General features: G+C 46.9%; 1 protein-coding gene across 11 annotated transcripts in view; it reads left to right on the forward strand.

Annotated features, from left to right (window-relative positions):
• The window catches only part of LOC311225604 (plakophilin-4-like), a 411,012-nt gene that overhangs the window by 233,779 nt on the left and 152,752 nt on the right, over positions 1-24,481 (forward strand). For 9 of the 11 annotated variants that reach the window (XM_084310973.1, XM_084310976.1, XM_084310977.1 and 6 more), the window contains 2 exons: positions 89-632; positions 12,227-12,253. In XM_084310973.1, the coding sequence (XP_084167099.1) occupies positions 89-632; positions 12,227-12,253 (571 nt within the window). The remainder of the gene's footprint in view (positions 1-88; positions 633-12,226; positions 12,254-24,481) is intronic. The other 2 variants (XM_084310978.1, XM_084310975.1) reach the window with 1 other exon arrangement.

Raw genomic sequence — 24,481 nt, forward strand, 5'->3', positions numbered from 1 at the left:
TAATGAAATACATTGAATTGTGAAATTGGGGCGTAGTGTCCTTTTTAATCTCGACTTCTTGATCTCCCTCTGTCCCGTCCGGTCCCAGGTCCCGGTGGGCGGCGGCGTGGTCCCGGGCCGCGCCATGCGCAGGGTGAGCTCGGTCCCGTCCCGGACCCAGTCCCCGGGCTACGCCACCAGCATCTCCCCGTCGCGTGGCTCCCTGCGGACCCCCGCGGGCAGCGCCTACGGCTCGCCGGTCGTCACGGAGCCCAAGCCCCTCCCCAGCATCTTCTCCTCCGGCGGCCCCGCCCCTGGCCCCGCCTCCTCCGGCTCGCCCTACGCCACGCAGAGGAACTCCCCCGCCGCCCTGCGCCGCATGGGCTCGGCCGCCTCGCGCTCGGGCAGCGCCAGCCGCACCGCCTCACCCTATCACGTGGGCTCCATGCCGCTTACCATGACGACGGTGGACGGGCTTGGCCCCCCCCTCGCCAAGCAGCCGGGCCGGTCGTCGTCTCCGGTGAGGAGCAGCATGACGGCCGTCCCCCAGCACTACAGCTCCACGCTGCCCAGGGCCCTGCTGCACGACGCCGGGTACGGAGCCCAGAGCTACGACATCTACGAGAGGATGACCAGGCCGGACAGCCTCACAGGTACAGAGACACAGAGAGAGACACACAGAGACACACAGAGACACACACAGAGACACTCAGAGAGACACACACAGAGAGACACAGAGAGACACACACAGAGACACTCAGAGAGACACACAGAGAGACACAGAGAGACACACACAGAGACACACACAGAGAGACACACACAGAGACACACAGAGAGACACACACAGAGAGACACAGAGACACACACAGAGAGAGACACACAGAGACACACAGAGACACACAGAGACACAGAGAGACACACAGAGAGACACACAGAGAGACACACACAGAGAGACACACACAGAGAGACACACACAGAGAGACACAGAGAGACACACACAGAGAGACACACACAGAGAGACACAGAGAGACACACACAGAGACACACAGAGACACACACAGAGAGAGACACACAGAGACACACAGAGAGACACACACAGAGAGACACACAGAGAGACACACACAGAGACACACACAGAGAGACACACACAGAGAGACACACACAGAGAGACACAGAGAGACACACACAGAGACACACACAGAGACACACAGAGACACACACAGAGAGACACAGAGAGACACACACAGAGACACACAGAGACACACACAGAGAGACACAGAGAGACACACACAGAGACACACAGAGAGACACACACAGAGAGACACACAGAGACACACACAGAGACACAGAGAGACACACACAGAGACACACACAGAGAGACACACACAGAGAGACACACAGAGAGACACACACAGAGAGACACAGAGAGACACAGAGAGACACACACAGAGACACACAGAGACACACACAGAGACACACATAGAGACACACAGAGACACACAGAGACACACACAGAGAGACACACAGAGAGACACAGAGAGACACAGAGACACACACAGAGACACACACAGAGAGACACACAGAGAGACACAGAGAGACACAGAGAGACACACAGAGACACACACAGAGACACACACAGAGAGACACACACAGAGACACACAGAGAGACACAGAGAGACACACACAGAGACACACACAGAGAGACACACACAGAGAGACACAGAGAGACACACAGAGACACACACAGAGACACACACAGAGAGACACAGAGAGAGACACACACAGAGAGACACAGAGAGACACACACAGAGACACACAGAGACACACAGAGAGACACAGAGAGACACACACAGAGACACACAGAGAGACACAGAGAGACACACAGAGACACACAGACACACACAGAGAGACACACACAGAGACACACAGAGAGACACAGAGAGACACACACAGAGAGACACAGAGAGAGACACACACAGAGAGACACAGAGAGACACACACAGAGACACACAGAGAGACACACACAGAGAGACACAGAGACACACACAGAGAGACACACAGAGACACACAGAGAGACACACAGAGACACACACAGAGACACACAGAGAGACACAGAGAGACACACACACAGAGACACAGAGAGACACACAGAGAGACATACAATTTGAATTTGAGAGAGAGAGAGAGAGAGAGAGAGAGAGAGAGAGAGAGAGAGAGAGAGAGAGAGAGAGAGAGAGAGAGAGAGAGAGAGAGAGAGAGAGAGAGAGAGAGAGAGAGAGAGAGAGAGAGAGAGAGAGAGAGACGCGCAAACACAGAGAGAGGCACACACAGAGACACAGAGAGACACACACAGAGACACACTCAGAGAGAGAGAGAGAGAGAGAGAGAGAGAGAGACACACACGCGCACACACAGAGAGAGGCACACACAGAGACACAGAGAGACACACACAGAGAGAGACACACACACAGAGACACACTCAGAGAGATACACACACACAGAGACACACTCAGAGAGAGAGAGAGAGACACACAGAGAGAGACACACACACAGAGCCACACCAGAGAGAGAGAGAGAGACACACAGAGAGAGACACACACACAGAGCCACACCAGAGAGAGAGAGAGAGAGAGACACACACAGAGAGAGACACACACACAGAGCCACACCAGAGAGAGAGAGAGAGAGAGACACACACAGAGAGAGACACACACACAGAGCCACACCAGAGAGAGAGAGAGAGACACACAGAGAGAGACACACACACAGAGCCACACCAGAGAGAGAGAGAGAGAGAGACACACACAGAGAGAGACGCACACAGAGACACACACACACAGAGAGACACACACACAGAGACACACACGCAGAGAGACATACACACAGAGACACACACACAAATGCATACAGTGGCTCTGGAGGTAGAGCAGTCGTCTTGGTTCGATTCCCGCTCCTCTCGGGCAGCGTGTCGAATTGTCCTTGAGCAAGACACTTAACCCCTAACTGCTCCTGGCACCTTGCATGGTCGCGTCCGCCGTCTGTGTGTGTGGATGTGTGAGTGAACGGGTGAATGTGAGGAACAAACTTTGGATAAAAGAGATATATAAATGCACCATTTACACACACATTAGAGAATTAGAGAATACACTGCAAAACATGAGTGGCGTTCTCAAGTGTTTTTATCCTGGGCTCAGCCTGAAAGCGTTCTCCACCCGCCTGCATGTCAATAGCCCCAAGCTTCATCCACACCTTCCCATAGGCGTCGAGAGTTTCATCTCACACATCACTAACACACACACACACACACACACACACATACACACACAGGTCTATTTAGACTGTTCCCTCGTAGCTCACTCTCCAGAGATACAGTATGTCCGTACATACAGAATCCCTGAGAGCGGCAGATAATGATTTTCCTGTTGTCAGCTCTCAGTGGATTTATAATATAAATGATCTCCCTATTGTATCCCAGCCATTCACCGGGGGTTGTGGTGGGGGGGGGGGGCATACAAACTCCACAACCAGGAGAAAAAAATCAACACGCCTTACAGTGACTGAACACCTCGTCTCCTGACTCCTCTGTCGTGCCGTCTTTTCCATTGGCGTGCCGTTGTGTGAGTCCGTGTGTTAGCCTCACCACGGCCCCTGCCCGCCCACCACGGCCCTGCCCGCCCACCACCACAGCCCTGCCCGCCCACCACCACGGCCCTGCCCGGCGAGTGCCCGCCCACCACCACGGCCCTGCCCGCCCCCCACCATGGCCCCTGCCCGCCCACCACGGTGCTGGATTTACCACCATCTTACGCTGTTTGATACAGCCACACCTAAACCGTAACAGAGGCTTAAAATGATCTATCTAAGTATCTTGAGGACATTTACATTTAGTCATTTAGCTGATGCTTTTATCCAAAGCGACTTACAAATTGTGAACAACAAGTTAGCAGGAGGGGTACAACTCTGGCAGCTAAGGGTAACATTGTTCGTCAAATAGTGCAGTACTAGACTGTTACACTCTTGAGTGCATAGTAGTATAGACATACTAGCATGATAGGTACTAGTAGTATAAGGATAGTAACATAGTAGTATAGACATACTAGCATGATAGGTAAGGATAGTAATATAGTAGTATAGACATATTAGCATGGTAGGTAGTAGTATAACTATAGTAAGCTAACTTCCCAAAAAGTTGGCGTGTTCCTTTAAGGCAAATGGGATTGGGATGTAAGTAGATTGATTCCCACTACTAGGTGTCACAAAATTATCAGATTATTCTACATTATGGGACTTTTGGCATAATTGATTGTACATCGTACAGAGGGCAAAGTTATCGTACAAATACAATCATTATTAAGAAAAGTATTGTGATAATTCAGCTCTAATTCACTTCTGTTAGATGTCTGTTGCCTTGTGCGTCATCTGGCCTTTCAAGTCAAACCAGGGATTCACATAACGACCCGCTTGTCTTCTAGCTGACGGCTCCTCTAAGTAATTCACATGTTCAGCAGTTGATTGATAGATCTGTTGTTGTTCTCTGCGTAGCTGTCGGTCCTGAATCAGGGCTGACATTTCAAAGCTCATACATATGAAGTGCTTGTCCTCTTATTATTATTATTCTCCTTCTTCTTCTTCTTCATCATCATCATCATCATCATCATCATCATCATCTTCTTCTTCTTCTTCTTCTTCATCTTGGTAAATGCATCTTCTTTTTTTTTTTCTTCTTCTTCTTTTTGCTTCTTCTTTTTCTTCTTCGTCTTCTTTTTCTTCATCTTCTTTTTCTTCTTCTTCATCTTCATCTTATTCTTTTTTTTCTTATTTTTCTTCTTCTTTTCTTCTTTTTCTTCATCTTCTTCTCCTCCTTCTCCTTCTCCATCACTGCCTGTGAAATGAAGTTTCACTCCCACCTGGAGACTATTCTCCCCATGGCTTGTATTGTATATCTGTGTTCTGCACCTGGAGGGATGCTTGTGGCGATGGACGGTTGAAATTAATTGAAGTTTGTTAATATCTCCCACGATTCCTCCTCACTACAGGGATCCTACTCCAGGCACAAGCTATTTGGGATTCAAATTTCCCCATATGGGGGTCTGGGTATTGTAGAGGTCTAAGCACTCGCCTACCACTGCAGAGACCCAGGTTAAATTCCTGGCAGTGGTACCTCTGGCCTGGTCAGACGTCCCTACGAACACAATTATTGTCAGTGTTCGTGGGTGGGAAGCCGGTGGGGTATGAGTCCTGGTCGTTGCAACAGTCACTCCTACTGGTCGGTCGGGCGCCTGTTCAGCAGGGAGGGGATCTGGGGGAGATAGCGTGAACCTCTGCGCACATTATGCTCTCCCAGTGAAACTCCTCGCTGTCAGGTGAAAAGAAGCGACTGGCGACTCCACATGTATCGGAGGAGGCATGTGATAGTCCTCCCCAGACCAACAGTAGGGCAGCATGTGGTAGTCTACACCCTCCACAGACCGACAGTAGGGCAGCATGTGGTAGTCTACACCCTCCCCAGATCAACAGTAGGGCAGCATGTGATAGTCTACAGTACACCCTCCCCAGACTGACAGTAGGGCAACATGCGGTAGTCTACACACAGGGAGCGAAATTAACTTTTTGACTCACCGGCCAGTGGCGGGTAGATGGGAAGAATCTACCCGCCAAGCATATTTCTTACCTGCCAACTTTTTTTTGATAAAATTTTTTTTTATTATTATTTTATATAAATCTTTTTTTTTTAATAAAATATATATATTATATAATCATACTTGTGATTGTGTTATCTGCGAGACATCGCCACCTCGCTGTCTGCAAACAGCTCCACTGTCTGTGTGTATACTCGAGTGGCCTCCAGCTCCAGCAAGGATTCTCCGGCGCTGCAGCTGGACCCTAAACGCTACATTCAGCATGAAAAAGGATTCTCCTGAGCTACAGCTGGACCCTATTCAGCAGCCCTCACTCATGCGATGTAAGCCAGGGACTCGAATACGCATGTTGTTGTAGGACATTGATGTCAGGAGCTATCTGTAGCTACTGCTGGATGGCGTTGGGACAACGCCTCAGTGACCTATTTAGTTTACTGCGACATTTCGTAGTGACTAGTGAGCTACCTAGCCAACGGAGGTATTATGCACTGGACTATTGCTGCAGCAGTTGTTGATGTCGGGAGCTATCCGTAGCTAGCCGGCTGGATAACGTTACACAATGCCTCATGTATTAAACTAAGTGAATAGTTGACTGGGTCATTTTGTAACGGTAGCTAACGTTATCTCACGAAGGTCCCACACTGACTAGACTAATGTCACGGTGACTGTCGGAGGCAATAGCCTCTGTTTACATGCAGGCATACAGAAACAGGTGGGGAGGGGTAGGAGCAGCAGCAGCAGTACGCGGTGCGCCGCATGTCTGTGCTGAGACAGCGAGTGAGAACTCCGCTAAAGAATTGGATCATGATTTTCGGTTTTCACATGACTATTTGATTGCCCACCACACGGCGGTCAGACCTCTCAGTGGGAGGCGCCAAACGTAAAAACTGAGCGCCAATGGCGGCTGGCGCTCTCTAGTTTCGGTCCCTGTCTACACACCCTCCCCAGACCGACAGTAGGGCAGCATGTGGTAGTCTACACCCTCCCCAGACTGACAGTAGGGCAGCATGTGGTAGTCTAACCCTCCCCAGACCGACAGTAGGGCAGCATATGGTAGTCTACACCCTCCCCAGACCGACAGTAGGGCAGCATATGGTAGTTTACACCCTCCCCAGACCGACAGTAGGGCAGCATGTGGTAGTCTACACCCTCCCCAGACCGACAGTAGGGCAGCATGTGGTAGTCTACACCCTCCCCAGACCGACAGTAGGGCAGCATGTGGTAGTCTACACCCTCCCCAGACCAACAGTAGGGCAGCATGTGGTAGTCTACAGTACACCCTCATCAGACCGACAGTAGGGCAGCATGTGGTAGTCTACACCCTCCCCAGACCGACAGTAGGGCAGCATGTGGTAGTCTACACCCTCCCCAGACCAACAGTAGGGCATTATGTGGTAGTCTACACCCTCCCCAGACCAACAGTAGGGCAGCATGTGGTAGTCTACACCCTCCCCAGACCAACAGTAGGGCAGCATGTGGTAGTCTACACCCTCCCCAGACCAACAGTAGGGCAGAGCAATAACCAGAGGGGGGAATTGGAATAACGACTAAATTGGGGGATGGGAGAAAAAGGCAAAACATGATACTTAGGTATTCCTTCAAATCTATTCAATAACGTTTGAATTTGTTAGAACAGCTAGACTGGTTACATTTTCAAAAATGTTTTTCAGGTAGTTTCAGATTAATTTAATACGACACAAATCAACCGGTTCTTGATTGGCAGTGGCACTGTTTGGCACAACTGTTTAAATACTCAACCAATCACTTGGAATTGCAGTATTTGAACTGATTGACCTTTTTGAAATGCCTCCAATCAGCAGGTTTGAAATGAGAGGGCTGCCCCGGCACTGTCTGCCAATCAGGAGTCATTGTTGTAATGTGAAAATTGACTGTATTCCTTTAAAAACATGTTTTTTTTTTAGACATTTGAAAACAAATGTAAAGATATAAACAACACTAGAGTAATTAGATTATATTCAAATGTATTGTCACTCATCATACAGCACAAGTAAAGTACAACAAAAATGTGTTTTGCATCCAACCTGAGTGCAAATGTAACAGTAAAGTGCAATAGTAATATACAATGTACATGTGATTAAACTGGGTATAGAATATATACATTTGTACTACTGAGTAATAGTGCTAATCAGATGTACTATGTACAGAGTTGTAGTATTAATATGTACAGTGATACAGGTATAAAGACACTATGGTAGTAAGTCATACTGGCCAGCAGTGTAACTAGTAAGAGTAGGTAAGGGATATGTACAGATATAGATATAGTACTATCTACAGATATGTAGATACTTACATGTTATATGCAGGTATGTACAGACAGTGGATATATATATATATATACGTTAAGAATAAATATAAATATATATAATACCCAATATGCTTTTCTGGCACGGAGCAGCACAGAGAGAGATTTCATCTATCTTTGAATCTCTCATGAATTAGGTCTGGTGTCTAACTAGTTATTATTATAGAAGTTTATTTCAGAGACAACGTAAAAAAAAAAAAAAATTCAGATACATTTAATACGTCACAAAAATCTCCAAAGAGAAAAGATGCATTGCACTAGATTGTAGCTTTTGCTATTTTACATCTCCAGTCCCTTGTACATTCAGATTCAGATTCAGAGTTCTATTTGCCACATGGAAGCAATTCAATCATACAGTTTTCATACAAAATCATAACGTTCTACCATGGGCAAAAGGAGCAGGAAGAAGAATAATTCTTCTTGCCCCCTATTCCTAAACTAAACAAGTATTACTTGATGGTCGGTGTACAACGTAATTTACACAAAATAATAATTCATACCATATACAAAGAAACAAACAGTATACTGTTTTACAGTATAAAACAATACAATAAATGGTATATAGTCGACACCCAGGCCTGGGCCCTCATTTATCAACGTGGCGTACGCACAGATATGTGCGTAACCCGTGCGTACGATCATTTCTAAGCAAAGTGTGGGATTTATCAATTTGAACTTGTGCTTGACTTTGTGCGTATATTTAAGCACAGGTCGGACCATGCGTAGCTGGCGCCGGTTGGTAGAATATATTATTACAACAAGGAAATAAGCTTCTGTGCATTAGTTTCAACACTGGCATGTTCTGTATGAACCGTAATTCATTATAGTTCATTGTAAAATAGCAACAGTAGTGTAATTATGGTCAAAACCCTATAAATAGCATTTGGAATAATAGGTATTTTCTCTCAGAATGAATGCAGCATGGTTTATATAGCGTTATCGGAATATACGGGGTGTACTGACTGACTGCGCTCGTTATTATTTTGCGCACAGACCGCAGAAACACGGGAACGTTTTGATTATATTTAAAAGGCTTTACGTTAAACGAAAACAAGTGGAATTTCGAAGCTGTAAGCAGAATACAAGTCATATGAACACCCACGATATAGTGTTCTTCCCCCTTCCTACTGTATAAGAAAGAATAAAAAACGTATTGCAATGAGACCAGGGTGTATGTGTATTACAAAACCCTTGCAATAATGTGTCTTAAATGAATGAAAAGCATACATGCTCTGGACACAGAGCATATATCGTGTGGGATATGACTTGTATTATGCTTACAGAATTCCACGTATATAGTTTTACAATGTCAAAGCCTTTTAATATAAATCAAAACGTTCCCGTATTTCTGCAATCTATGCGCAAAATAATAAGGAGTTGAGGTAGATACACACTCAGAACGTATTACATGCTGGTATGCTGATAGAGTAAACTATTATATGAATATGATATGATATAAGGTATACACTGGTCCGTCGCATACACTGGTATGCGCAAGTTACTGTTGCATAATGTAGGCTATGGCTGCTATTATATGTAATTCATAGGCTACCTAATAGTATATGATTTTTAGAGGCATCTATTTTGTTGTCGGTATTAGGCTAATACCGACAACAACATGGGGGGGACCCTGATGTAAACAAGACAAACGTCTTTCTCTGGTCTGCATCCCCTTAACAATTGTGTGTATTGAGCCGTACTGTATTGTACCCATTCTGCAATCTGTTAAATAAAGTTTTCATTCATTCATTCAAAATAGATGCCTCTAAAAATCATATTATAGCCAATCGAACACAACTAATAAAGGCATTCATATTACAGCACGGTTATAATGACACACACATGATGAATTGAAAATGGGGGACCCTGATGTAAACAAGACGAAAGTCTTTCTCTGGTCTGCATCCCCTTAACAATTGTATGTATTGAGCTGTACTGTACTGTACCCATTCTGCAATCTGTTAATAAACGTTTCAATCAATCAATCAAACCACCAACGCCAAACAGTGGTCAACGAACGGTCTTTATTAGTATTTTGAGCTGTCCAGGCAGAATTGCAGCAATGGTCTTAGGGAGCCGTTGATATCTGACCGTTTACAAGTCAGCCTTTTATTTATCCCATAACACGCGTTGTGTCTTCTTGGTTCGGCAGCGCCTCAGTGAACAATCTCCCGTGAAGTTTCTCAGAGTTCCGCTCGGGTCAGTCCATTATTTCACATCCCATGGGGGGTGTTTCATCACTTTCATGACCATATATGGATAATCATGCACGAGCATTGACGGTAGAACAAAGAGGTATTTATCAACACGGAGGAGCGTAGGACCTGTGTACGCACGGTTGATAAATCCCGTTTTTTTTGTGCGTGCACACATTCTAAATTCTGTGCTTACGTATGAAAATAGAATACTTTCTAAGAAAAATTGATAAATGAGGGCCCTGGTCCTCTCTCTGGTTCTGGAAGGACTGGCTGCAGATAGAAGCAGGGCACGACCTCTACAGTCCCACGCTGCCAGTAAACGCAGTAATGGGAGGGAAATTAACGATAGTCATTATAATGGTTTTATTTTCTTTCATGGTCGGCTCTGTAATGGTGTCATGATCTACCGGAATGTATAGGCCGAATATAAATCGTTGCACAAATGGAGATTTATGTTCTTTATACTGTAAACTCTGTGTGACCCCTGTGGAATCCGGGGGACGCGTATAAGGACACTTACTTGGCTTCTAATATGATTGTACCCTTAGACCTGAAAATAAGACTTTAAGTTCTTATTCTCACATGTATTGTGTAAATGTGAATATATCCTAAAATGAACAATACGCTACTATACAGAACTATTTAAAAAAAAAATTAAGTTTTACCAATAATAATGAGATAATATCAGCCCATAATATGGCTGCAGAGATATATATCTCTGGGAGCGTAATTATAAAGCAGCCATTATTCATCACAGTGAAGAGGAAAGGGTCGACCAGCGTTCCCTCTTTCTCAGTCTCAGCTATAGATAAGAATGTAGCTCAGAGAGATTATGGAAATTACTGCTCTTACACAGCAGGGGGATTATAAAAAATTGCACAATTATTCCCTTTCCCTGTAATGGTAAGGTTTTGCAGTTGGAACTTAAATGTGGGTGGTTATTTTAAGAGGTGATCTGCCCCGTAGAGCAATGGATATTTACCCTTTTCTTTGCACACTCCTGATTCTGCAGCTTCCAGACGGCAAGTGAGACATTGAGTCATAATCCTCAGGATTTTGGAGTTCGAGGTTAACCCTTTCACTACCACACTACAGAAGGTTAACCCTTTCACTACCACAGTGACAGGGTTTAATCGTCTGTAGTGTGGTAGTGAAAGGGTTAACCTTATGTAGTGTGGTAGTGAAAGGGTTTAACCGTCTCTGTAGTGTGGTAGTGAAAGGGTAAAAGTGTTGGTCGTTCTATATAGTAGGTTTCGGTCCACTGCTGTCTTTGTTTACATTAGAAAACAAGACTGTCAGGGCGGTCAGGTGGTGTAACGGAGATTGCGTTCGTCACCAACCCCGGAGACGCTGGATTCGCCTGTTCGAATCCAGCTCACAGCTCCGGGGTTGTCACCAGCTTGGCTGGCCGTTCACACTAATACAATTGGCAGTATTAGAGGGTGGGAGAAGCTGGCGGGGTGGGTCCGGGTCGTTGTAAACAGCGACTCCTACAGTTCGGTCGGGGCGCCTGCTAAGCGCGGATAGGATCTAAGGGCGGTAGTGTGATCCTTCCACACGTTACACGCTCTCAGTGAGAGTCCGCGCTGCCAGGTGAAAAGAAGCGGTTGATTGGCTGGACGTGTGTCGGAGGAAACATGTGATAGCCTCCACTCTCCCAGACAGACTGTGGGGGGTAAGTGCGCAGCGACCAGGAAGGGGATTGGGAATTGGCATAACGACTAACATTGGGATGGGAGAAAATCGGAGGAAAAAGGAGAAAAAAAAAAGAAAAAGAAAACAACAAGACTGTCTAATGACAAACTAAACATTTTACAAAAGTCTGGAAGAAATTTGTATTATTCTGAAATGTATTATCTCAAAGCCTTTGATGCAAGGACTGATAACATGACGACAGGGGTTGAGTGACGGTGGCTCAGGAGGTAGAGCAGTCGTCAAAGTAAGTCAATGTCCCAGTAGACCAGCTTTATTGTTGTTGTTGTTGTTGTTGTCACCTGACTTGATGATGTTGCCGCTCTAACCGCACACTGACGATAACGCTGCGTTCTCTGCTTCACCTCCCGCCGCCCCCCGGGATCTCTCTCCAGACGCCCTGATCGATGCCGACATTCAAGGTGAACCAGCTTCTCTTCTTACGAGTCTGTTCCCCCATAACGTGTTTGTCGTGTCGACGTATAGCTTGTATGTTGTGCTTTTTGTTCTTAACCCTTTCACTGCCACACTACATGAGGTTAACCGTCTGTAGTGCGGTAGTGAAAGGGTTAACCTTCTGTAGTGTGGTTGTGAAAGGGTTAATGGCATCATCATTTACAACCCACCCACCCCCCCCCCCGACTGCCTCACTTTAGACAGCCTTTGGCTTTGATTAGATTACATTAGTATATATTATAGTGTTATTAGTATGACTGTGGGTTTACTATCACCCTCTCATTCTATGTCTTTACCTGCGTAAAGGCATAATAATAAAGGAATAATCATCTGAGGAGCCCATTGCGCCAGTGTCTTCTGATGGCAATCATCTACACACACACACACACACACACACACACACACACACACACACACACACACACACACACACACACACACACACATGCATGGCATGCACACACACACACCACTATGACTGATGAGCTCTCTAACAACATAAATGGGCTTGCAGTCTCCTCCATGGTGCAGACAGTAGACAGCTGAGCCCAGCCAGGCTAGTGCTGTTCTGTGCTGTTCTGTTCTGTTCTTCTCTGTTCTGTTCTGTTCTGCTCTGTTCTGCTCTGCTCTGCTCTGTTCGTTCTGTTCTGCTCTGTTCTGCTCTGTTCTGTTCTGCTCTGCTCTGTTCTGCTCTGCTCTGCTCTGTTCGTTCTGTTCTGCTCTGTTCTGCTCTGTTCTGCTCTGCTCTGTTCTGCTCTGCTCTGCTCTGTTCGTTCTGTTCTGCTCTGTTCTGCTCTGCTCTGCTCTGCTCTGTTCTGTTCTGTTCTGTTCTGTTCTGTTCTGCTCTGTTCTGCTCTGCTCTGTTCTGCTCTGCTCTGCTCTGTTCGTTCTGTTCTGCTCTGTTCTGCTCTGCTCTGCTCTGCTCTGTTCTGTTCTGTTCTGTTCTGTTCTGTTCTGCTCTGTTCTGCTCTGCTCTGTTCTGTTCTGTTCTGCTCTGATCTGTTCTGCTCTGTTCTGTTCTGGTCTGTTCTGCTCTGGTCTGCTCTGTTCTGCTCTGCTCTGTTCTGTTCTGTTCTGCTCTGATCTGTTCTGGTCTGCTCTGTTCTGCTCTGTTCTGCTCTGCTCTGTTCTGGTCTGTTCTACTCTGTTCTGGTCTGTTCTAACTTCTGCTCTGTTCTGATCTGTTCTACTCTGCTCTGTTCTGCTCTGTTCTGCTCTGTTCTGTTCTGCTCTGTTCTGCTTTGTGCTGCTCTGCTCTGTTCCGTTCTGTCTGTCTGTGTCTGTTGGTTGGTCGGTCTGTCTCTCTCCATCTCTGCGTGTGTCTCTCTCTCTCTCTTCTGTTCTGCTCTGTTCTGTTCTGTTCTGCTCTTCTGTTCTGTTTTGTTCTGCTCTGTTCTGTTCTGTTCTGCTCTTCTGTTCTGTTCTGTTCTGCTCTGTTCTGTTCTGCTGTTCTGTTTTGTTCTGCTCTGTTCTGCTCTGTTCTGCTCTGTTCTGCTCTCCTCTGTTCTGCTCTGTTCTGTTCTGGTCTGTTCTGTTCTGGTCTGTTCTGCTCTGCTCTGTTCTGGTCTGTTCTGCTCTGTTCTGGTCTGTTCTGTTCTGCTCTGTTCCGTTCTGCTCTGTTCTGGTCTGTTCTGTTCTGCTCTGTTCTGTGCTGTTCTGTTCTGCTCTGTTCCGTTCTGTTCTGTTCTGTTCTGCTCTGTTCTGTTCTGTTCTGCTCTGTTCTGGTCTGTTCTGCTCTGCTCTGTTCTGTTCTGGTCTGTTCTGCTCTGTTCTGGTCTGTTCTGCTCTGTTCCGTTCTGTTCTGCTCTGTTCTGTTCTGTGCTGTTCTGTGCTGTTCTGCTCTGTTCTGCTCTGTGCTGCTCTGTTCTGTTCGTTCTGTTCTGCTCTGTTCTGTTCTGCTCTGTTCTGTCCTGTTCTGTTCTGCTCTGTTCTGCTCTGTTCTGCTCTGTTCTGTTCTGCTCTGTTCTGCTCTGTTCTGCTCTGTTCTGTTCTGCTCTGGTCTGTTCTGCTTTGTTCTGTTCTGCTCTGTTCTGCTCTGTTCTGTTCTGCTCTGTTCTGTTCTGCTCTGTTCGTTCTGTTCTGCTCTGCTCTGTTCTGTTCTGTTCTACTCTGTTCTGTTCTGCTCTGTTCTGCTCTGTTCTGTTCTGTTCTACTCTGTTCTGTTCTGCTCTGTTCTGCTCTGTTCTGTTCTGCTCTGTTCTGCTTTGTGCTGCTCTGCTCTGCTCTGTTCTGTCTGTCTGTGTCTGTTGGTTGGTCGGTCTGTCTCTCTCCATCTCTGCATGTGTCTCTCTCTCTCTCTGCCTCTGTGTGTGTCTCTCTCTCTCTGCCCCTCTCTCTGATACAGAGATCTCTTCTGTATACTCCATATAAGTATATATACTTTCATGACCTCAACTTAAAGGAGCATTCCGCCAACAAGTAAAGCTCACTTATTATGCCCATAATCATATCCCCAAGCTATACTCTGTACAAATTATATGAGAGAATTGAGTTAAAAAAGTTGGAATGTGTGATGTCATTATGATGTCACATATTCCAGGACGTATTAAATACATCTTAGTGAAATGATGAAAATGAAAAAGAATAATAATAGATTTATTAATTAAAAAGTGTTTAAAGTTAATTAGATAGATATAATAATTTCTGCTTCTATACACACACACATAGACACACACATATAGACACAGACAAACTGTCATCTACCCGCTATTGCTTCTTGGACACCTCCTCTTCCCTCTGTCTTGCTCCCTCCTTCCTTCCTTCCTTCTTTCCTTACTTCCTCCCCCCCCTCTCTCCCTCCCTGCTCTCCTCCCTCCTGCTGTCATTGGCAGGAAACTGAAAAGTGGAAGATGAAGACAAACTGTCCCTGTAATTCAGCCATTATGCCTGATGTCCATGAGAGAAAGAGACACACACACAGAGAGAGAGAGAGAGAGAGACACACACAGAGAGAGACGCACAGAGAGAGAGAGACGCGCGGAGAGAGAGAGACGCACAGAGAGAGAGAGAGACGCACAGAGAGAGAGAGAGACGGAGAGAGACGCACAGAGAGAGAGAGAGACAGAGAGAGACGCACAGAGAGAGAGAGACGCACAGAGAGAGAGACGCACAGAGAGGGAGAGACGCACAGAGAGAGAGACGCACAGAGAGAGACAGACAGACAGAGAAACAGGGAGAGAGAGAGAGACCGAGAGGGTCTTTAAACAGGAGCTCATCTGCAGGTGTTGTTCTGCAGCCTCACTGGTTGCAACACTGGTTGCAACACTGGTTGCATTCCATCACCCCCCCTCCCCTCCCTTACCCCCCCCCCCTCCCCTCCCTTACCCCCTCCCCTCTCTCACTCATATGTGGAAGCGTCGCCAGAGAGCAGAATAAATCGCCTCAGTGAGTTCTATTTGTTCTTGGAGAGTTTTTTTTGGTGAAATTATTTTAGTTTGAGGAATGCAGTCAGCTGCATCCATTTAAATGTTTGTTTTCACCCTGAGCTGCAGCCCAGAGGAAGAGAGCGAGAGAGAGAGAGAGGGGGGGGGAGTGTGAGAGAGAGAGGGAGAGAGAGAGGGGGGGGAGAGAGAGAGAGAGAGAAACAGGGAAACAGGGAGAGAGAGAGTGAGAGAGACAGAGAAACAGGGAGAGAGAGAAACAGGGAGAGAGAGAGAGAAATGGAGAGGTGCCAAGCCACCACCGCCCTTGCCTCTCCTCTCTGCCAAGTGTGATCTGTTAAAGCCACAGTCAGGCCATAGAACTGGGAGCAGAATTAAATGACTATAACGCACCAAGAATGTGGAGCCATTCATCCTCCATAGACAGCCATATATTACCTCTCTCTGCCGGACCGCTTGCTGCCGCTCCCTCAGTGTGTGTGTGTGTGTGCGTGCGTGTGTGTGTGTGTGTGCGTGTGCGCGGCGTTTCCACCAGGGGAGGCAGAATAGAGATTAGTCTCCTCCACGGTTGTTTTTAATGTTGCTACTTAAAGGAGGGAGGTAGGGGGAAGCAGGAGGAGAAGGGGGAGGGAGGAGGAGAAGGGGGGAGGTCTACGCAGGGAGCAGAGAGTGTCCCCTTCACTCAGCCACAGCGCTGCTGAAGGCCCTGATCATGTCACTGGAGCTTACATGAAGAGACTCTAATGTGGGGCCCAGGCTGTCTCATTAACTCTATTCTTTCTTCCTCTATCTCTCTCTTTCTCCCTCTCTCTCTCTCTCTCTCTCTCTTATTCTCTCTCTCTCTCTCTCTCTCTCTCTCTCTCTCTCTCTCTCTCTCTCTAGCGTCTCTAAATCTGTCTTGATTCCCCTTTCTTTCGATTCCTCGTTTTTTCTTCTTACACTACTCTCTCTCTCACCCTCTCCCTCTCACCTCTCTCTCACACCTCTCTCTCACATCTCTCTCACTCTCTCTCATACCTCTATCTCACCTATCTCTCACACACCTCTTACACCTCTCTATCTCTCTCTCTCTCTCTCACACCTATCTCTCTCACCTATCTCCCTTACACGCCTCTCTCACCTCTCTCTCTCACCTCTCTCACACCTCTCTCTTACACCTCTCTCTCACACCTCTCTCTCTCTCACCTCTCACACCTTTCTCTCACACACCTCTCATCTCTCACACACCTCTCTCGCCTCTCACACCTCTCTCACACACCTCACACACCTTACACCTCTCTCACCTCTCTCTCACACCTCTCTCTCTCACACACCTCTCTCGCCTCTCACACCTCTCATCTCTCTCACACCTCTCTCTCTCACACACCTCTCTCGCCTCTCACACCTCTCATCTCTCTCACACCTCTCTCTCTCACACACCTCTCTCGCCTCTCACACCTCTCATCTCTCACACACCTCTCTCGCCTCTCACACCTCTCTCACACACCTCTCACACACCTCTCTCACCTCTCTCTCACACCTCTCTCACACACCTCTCACACACCTCTCTCACCTCTCTCTCTCACCTCTCTCACACCTCTCTCTCTCACCTCTCTCTCACACACTATCTCTCTCACCTCTCTCTCACACACCTCTCTCTCACATCTCTCTCTCACCTCTCTCTCACATCTCTCTCACACCTCTCTCACCTCTCTCTCTCACCTCTCTCTCACACCTCTCTCTCTCACCTCTCTCTCACACACTATCTCTCTCACCTCTCTCTCACACACCTCTCTCTCACATCTCTCTCTCACCTCTCTCTCACATCTCTCTCACACCTCTCTCACCTCTCTCTCTCCCTTTCTTTTTTTTTTATCCACTTTTTCTCCTCTGCCAATTGAGTTAGTATGACGGCTGGCCCAAGCCGGAGGCAACGCCGACAGCCGGAGTCGAACCCGGTGTCTCTTGCGTTGGTGACGAGCGCAATGTCCGCTGCGCCACCCAGCCGCCCCTCTCTCTCCCTTTCTATCACTCATTCTCTCTCACTCCCTCTCCCTCTCTCTTTCTCTCTCTCACCCCCTCTCCCCCTATCTCTCCTTCTCACTCCCTCTCTCTCTCCCTCTCACTCCCCCCTCCCCCCTTTCTCCCTCCCTCTCCCCCTCTCCCCCTCTCTCCCTCCCTCTCCTGAACCCTATTGAACAAGAGCAGTAGGACTGATTTCCTGCCAAGTGCTGGCAGCTGTGAGCATCATGTGAGATTGAAAGTCTGCCTGGACCATTGAATGTTCCACTACACAAACCCCCCCCCCCCTCAGTCTCCACAGTCTTCCTCCATAACAGAATACTATTCTATGGATGCTTCCATCACATCTATTACCTCTCACATCACTATTACCCTGCACAGGGGCGACAGTGGCTCGGGAGGTAGAGAAGTCGTATGGCACCTTGCATGGTTGCCTCCACTGTCGGTGTGTGAATGTGTGTGTTTGGATAAAAGCGCTATATAAAAAAGCAGCCATTTACCATTTACCACACGCTAAAATAACATCTTCATCTTGTATTGAGTCTTAAAATCTGTTTTCCAAGTGTAATGATCTGCCCCCAGTGACAACTTCACTTGTTTCTTAAACATTTCGTAAAGGGGCATTTTGCAATTTTTTTTTACCTGAATCCTATCGCTGTTTTTTGATGCGGACGTGTGATAATCAGACATCACCTCCAGGTGATAATAGTGTCTGTAGTTCACTAGAGGTCTGCTCTCCTCTGGGTGATAATAGTGTCTGTAGTTCACTAGAGGTCTGCTCTCCTCTGGGTGATAATAGTGTCTGTAGTTCACTAGAGGTCTGCTCTCCTCTGGGTGATAATAGTGTCTGTAGTTCACTAGAGGTCTGCTCTCCTCTGGGTGATACTAGTGTCTGTAGTTCACTAGAGGTCTGCTCTCCTCTGGGTGATAATAGTGTCTGTAGTTCACTAGAGGTCTACTCTCCTCTGGGTGATAATAGTGTCTGTAGTTCACTAGAGGTCTGCTCTCCTCTGGGTGATACTAATGTCTGTAGTTCACTAGAGGTCTGCTCTCCTCTGGGTGATACTAATGTCTGTAGTTCACTAGAGGTCTGCTCTCCTCTGGGTGATACTAATGTCTGTAGTTCACTAGAGGTCTGCTCTCCTCTGGGTGATACTAGTGTCTGTAGTTCACTAGAGGTCTGCTCTCCTCTGGGTGATACTAGTGTCTGTAGTTCACTAGAGGTCTGCTCTCCTCTGGGTGATAATAGTGTCTGTAGTTCACTAGAGGTCTGCTCTGGGTGATAATAGTGTCTGTAGTTCACTAGAGGTCTGCTCTCCTCTGGGTGCTAAGTGTCTTCAGTTAACTAGAGGTCTGCTCTCCTCTGGGTGATAATAGTGTCTTCAGTTCAGACCGTTATAGCGATCATCTGGTAATCTGAAGGTTAGGGTTAGACAGTGACTCAGAAGGTAGAGCAGTCGTCTGGTAATCAGCAGGTTAGGGTTAGACAGTGGCTCAGGAGGTAGAGCGCTCGTCTTGTAATCTGAAGGCTAGGGTTAGACACTGTCTCAGAGGTAGAGCGGTCGTCTGGTAATCTGAAGGTTCCCGGTTTAATTCCGGCTCCGGCTCCTTGAGCAAGACACTAACCCCCTAATTGCTCCCGATGTGCAGGTTGGCACCTCCGCCATCAGTGTGTGAATGTGTGAGTGAATGGGTGAATGTGTGAGGCTTAAGTTGTAAAGCGCTTTGGATAAAAGCGTTACATGAATGCAGTTCATGAAATGAAATGATCTTCAATTCAGACTTTACAGCATTGAATAAAACATCACAGTGTAGTGATAAATGTGCGTTGACAGTATTTATTAAGGTCAGAATTAGGGATGTCCGATATTATCGGCCGATATTGGCATTAAAATGTGATATCGGAAATTATCTGTATCTGTTTAAAAAAAGAAAAAAAAATTAATTTATTTACCCAGGCAAGCAAGTAAGAACAAATTCTGATTTTATTTATTGTCAAAAGTATGCATAATGTTGTGTTAATTCCACGACAAGAGATATGTACTGTTAATTACCTGAAATTATTCTGTTTTTTGGGGAGGGAAACCCTGCATATATCGGTATCGGTTGATATCGGTAAGAGTTGGACAATATCGGTATATCGATAATTGTATAAACAAATTGTTTTTTGTCACAGAAATGCCCAGAATATATATATATACACTATATATATTTGTACATTATCTAGAGTAGACTCGTATATAGACATAATCTATCTATGATCATATTCAGATACTCTAGATAAGAAAGATTTAAATTCAATTGAAATTGAGAAAACGCTGACTAAGTAACACATTAGGTAATGAATTGGAAAGCATAAAGGATAAGTATAACTGATGCCTTCCCAACTAGAAACGTTTGAAATAAGTCAGTTAGACTGTGTGCTTGTTGCAGCCAGCTGTGTTCGTTGACAGACTCACTTACAAGCTAAATAGTCAATCAAATCTAAGAGATCAAATTAAAATCATAACCCGACTCTATCGCCAGACACATCGTTCTCTCTCACACGTCTCTCTCTCTCTCTCTCTCTCTCTCTCTCTCTCTCTCTCTCTCTCTCTCTCTCGCTCTCTCGCTCTCTCTCTCCTCTCTCTTGTTGGTAACATTATTGTTAAGACTGAATATCTCTCTCTCTCTCTCTCCCTCTCCCCTAAGAGCCAGGTCCAATAGCCTGTTCAGCAGCCTCAGCTCTGACAGCAGGTGCTGTTGGCCGCGGGTCATTAGCGTTGATCTACTGCTGGCAAACTTTGAACTGACACCATGTGTACGAACGTCAGTAATGGAGGAAAGTTTTCAAATCACCCAATTTAAATAGCAGTTTATTTTTAATGCAGTATGACCGGCTCTCAATGTGAGTTTGCTTAATGACAGCAGAGCACAGGCTTCACTCTTATCGTCCCTGAATGATCCTGAATAGTCCCTGAATGGTCCCTCAATAGTCCCAGAGTAACCTTGAATAGTCCCGGAATGGTTCCTGAATGGTCACTGAATGGTCACTGAATAGTCCCTGAATGGGCCTTGAATGGTCACTGAATGGTCCTTGAATGGTCCTTGAATGGTCCTTGAATTGTCACTGAATGGTCCTTGAATGGTCAATGAATGGTCCTTGAATAGTCCCTGAATGGCCCTTGAATGGTCCCTGAATGGTCCTTGAATGGATCTTGAATACCCTGAATAGACCCTGAATGGTCCTTGAATAGCCCCTGAATGGTCTTTGAATGGTCCCAAAAGACAAATCTGAGCCTCCATAGTTCTGCTGCTCATCAGATTTTTTTTTTATCTTTTTCTCCGCCAGATTTTTCCAATTTTTTCTCCCAATCCCAATTTAGTCGTTATGCCAATTCCCCCCCTCCCCTACCTGGTTGTTGTGCGCATGTTCCTCCTACTGGTCGGTACAAGGGAACCCTGAAGTCCACCACATGCTTCCTCCGACACATGTGGAGACAGCCAGTGGCTCTTTTTTCACCTGGCAGCGAGGACTCTCATTGGTGAAGCGCTGCGTAACGCGTGGGAGGTCACGCTGCCCTCACCATTTCCTGCCTTTCGCTGAGCAGGCGCCCAGACCTGACCTGTCCACAACGCCAGATTACCACCCACGACTTCCCTCCCGCTAACTCAGCCAAACGAGTTAGTATGACGACCGGCCCAAGCCGCAGGGCAATGCTGACTCCGGGAGTCGAGACCGCAGCCTCTTGCATTGGTCATCAGATCTTTTTAATCCAAACCATCAATGTTGGTTTTCTTTTTACAAACCAGGACTGTAATATATATATATATATATATATATATATATATATATATATATATATATATATATATATATATATATATATATTGATATTTGTCTATATGTCGCCCAGCCCTAGTATCAGCGCTACATTCTGCTTATTATTTATGTCCAATGTTATGTTTAATAAGTAAACCAGAAAGACCAGTTAAGGACAAAGATGGACAGCCAATCATCAGAGAGGAAAGACAAAAGGAAAGATGGGTAGAACATTTTGAGGAACTGCTAAACAGGAGGGCTACCTCGTCAAAATACTGAAGAAAGGAGATCTGAGCCAATGTGCAAACTACAGAGGGATCACATTACTCTCCATCCCAGGAAAAGTATTCAACAGGATTATACTGGACATGATGAAGGACGCCGTCGACCCACAGCTACGAGACCACCAGGCGGGATTCCGCAAAAACAGATCCTGCACAGACCAGATTGCAACACTGCGGATAATACTGGAGCAGTCATTAGAATGGAATTCACCCCTATTCATAAATTTTATTGACTACGAAAAGGCTTTCGACAGCGTGAATAGAGAGACCTTCTGGAAGCTACTCAGACACTACGGAGTGCCAGAGAAGTACAGAAATATCATCAGGAACTCCTATGAGGGGATGACCTGCAGGGTAATTCATGGCGGTCAACCCACCGACGCCTTCCAGATAAAAACTGGAGTGAGACAGGGCTGTTTGTTGTCACCATTTCTGTTCCTGCTGGCAATAGACTGCGTCATGAAGCAATCCACGGCAGAGAAACGAAATGGCATACAATGGACATTATGGACGCAGTTAGAAGACCTCGACTTTGCAGATGACCTGGCCCTTCTCTCTCACACCCAGCAGCAGATGCAGGAAAAGACCAGTACCATCGCTGACAACTCTACTTGGCTTGGGCTTAACATCCACAGAGGGAAGAGCAAGGTCATGAGAATCAATGCTGACAACACATCACCCATCATTCTGGAAGGAGAAGCATTGAAAGAGGTAGACAACTTCACCTACCTGGGCAGCATGGTTAACAAGCAAGGTGGAACAGATGCTGATGTGAGAGCCAGGATTGGCAAGTCCAGAGGAGCCTTTCTCCAACTAAAAAAATCTGGAGCTCAAGAGACATTTCCATCACAACCAAGATCAGGATATTTAACACCAACGTGAAGTCAGTCCTACTCTATGGCGCTGAGACCTGGAGGACCACTAACACTAACAACCAATAAACTACAAGTTTTCCTAAACACCTGTCTGCGCCGAATCCTCCAGACAATAAAGACCTGTGGCAACGAACACAACAACAGCCAGCAGATAAAGAGATTCTCCAACGGCGTTGGAGATGGATTGGCCATACACTCCGTAAACCATCCCTGAGCATCACAAGACAAACCCCCAATGGAAAAGAAAGAGAGGCCGACCACGAAACACCTGGCGCAGAGACTTGGAAGATGATGCCAAGAAGATGGGACACACCTGGGGCCAGCTTGAGAGGTTGGCTCAGGATCGGGATGCTTGGAGAACCCTTGTTGACGGCCTATGCCCCAAACGGGGTAAAAGGCGTAAGTAAAAGTAAGTTATGTTTAATATTTAGGCTAGACATATTGCACCTTCTAGAAATATGCCTCTTGTGTCGCCTTGGCAACCTTGAAGACGTTAAAGTCTCTTAGCCACTGAGTCCAGCTACTTTAACACATTCGGGGCCAGTCTAATTAATGTCAAGAGGACCGGGGAATGTAAACAAACGTGGCGCTTTTAGTACAGCTAAATCTATACTTTATAGTATTGCTATCTGTCCATTCTCATTGTCAATTGAGTCCATAAACCATCCCTTCAAAATGGCTTAAAGAAGAAAAAAAATCATCAATAGGTTCTCATTTTATAGTGCCGTGAATATAAGCATTATAGGGGATTTGGTCTAGTATATTTTCTGGAAGGCTGGATATTGTTATGGTTTGTAACCGACCCCAATCGCACAACACAAGACAGGTATGAGAGTAAGCCAAAACAGGGCAAATATTTATTATAGAACAAAAAGCGGCACAGTCCCTTTAAGGGAAAACACAAAAACACTAGAGTCAAGGAAATCTGGAAAATGCGGCACTGTGCCTTTAAGAGGCGAACAGGCTAAGGGACTAAGGCTAAGGGCCAGGGCTAAGTGTCAGGGCCAGGAACAGGGGCACTGGAGAGGGGGACAGGGACAGAGGCCCGGAGAGGCGGGCTGGAGACAGGGACAGAGAACAGGGTTAAGGCCTTGGACAGGGCGAGGGCCAGAGCTGCTTACAGGGATGAGGACAGGGTTCCGACGGCGGAGGCCTGGCACGGGGACAGGGGCCCGACGGCGGAGGCCTGGCACGGGAACAGGGGCCCGACGGCGGAGGCCTGGCACGGGGACAGGGGCCCGACGGCGGGGGCCTGGCATGGGAACAGGGGCCCGACAGCGGGGCCTGGCATGGAGATCCTCCTCCTCCTCTTCGGATGCTGCAGACGGGCAGCGCAGAACAAAGGGGGTCCCAGGGGACCGGGATGGGAACACGCCGTCCTCCCGTGGAATACTAGGGAGCGACGACGAGCCTGGGTCCAAGGGGAACGGGATGGGCACACGCCGTCCTCCCGTGGAATACTAGGGAGCAACGACGAGCCTCACCCCCAGGAACGAGGATCACGAAGAGACGCCTTCCTCCCGTGGAATCGGGAGCGATGACGAGCCGGCTTGACGTCTGGAGTGGGAACACTGGAAAACCTCCCGTAGAGAATTAGAGAGCGAAGACTGTGTCCCACTCCAGGCAAACGGCGACAGGTGGTGATGGCTGGCACGTCGTCTCACGCCGGAGACGCGGCAGGTGATGGTAACGTACAGGATGGTAACGTACAGAACTCCATGAACACAGAGTGTACACAGATACAGATACAGAACGAACACAGAGTCCAGAACACAGAACGACCTGACAAGGACTGGAGGGGAGTCTGCAACCTCTCCCGAGGTGATTGCAAACTCCCAACAGGTGCGTGAAG

The sequence above is a fragment of the Notolepis coatsorum genome (assembly GCF_963971535.1).
Source record: "Notolepis coatsorum genome assembly, chromosome: 3".
Lineage (NCBI taxonomy): Eukaryota > Metazoa > Chordata > Actinopteri > Aulopiformes > Paralepididae > Notolepis > Notolepis coatsorum.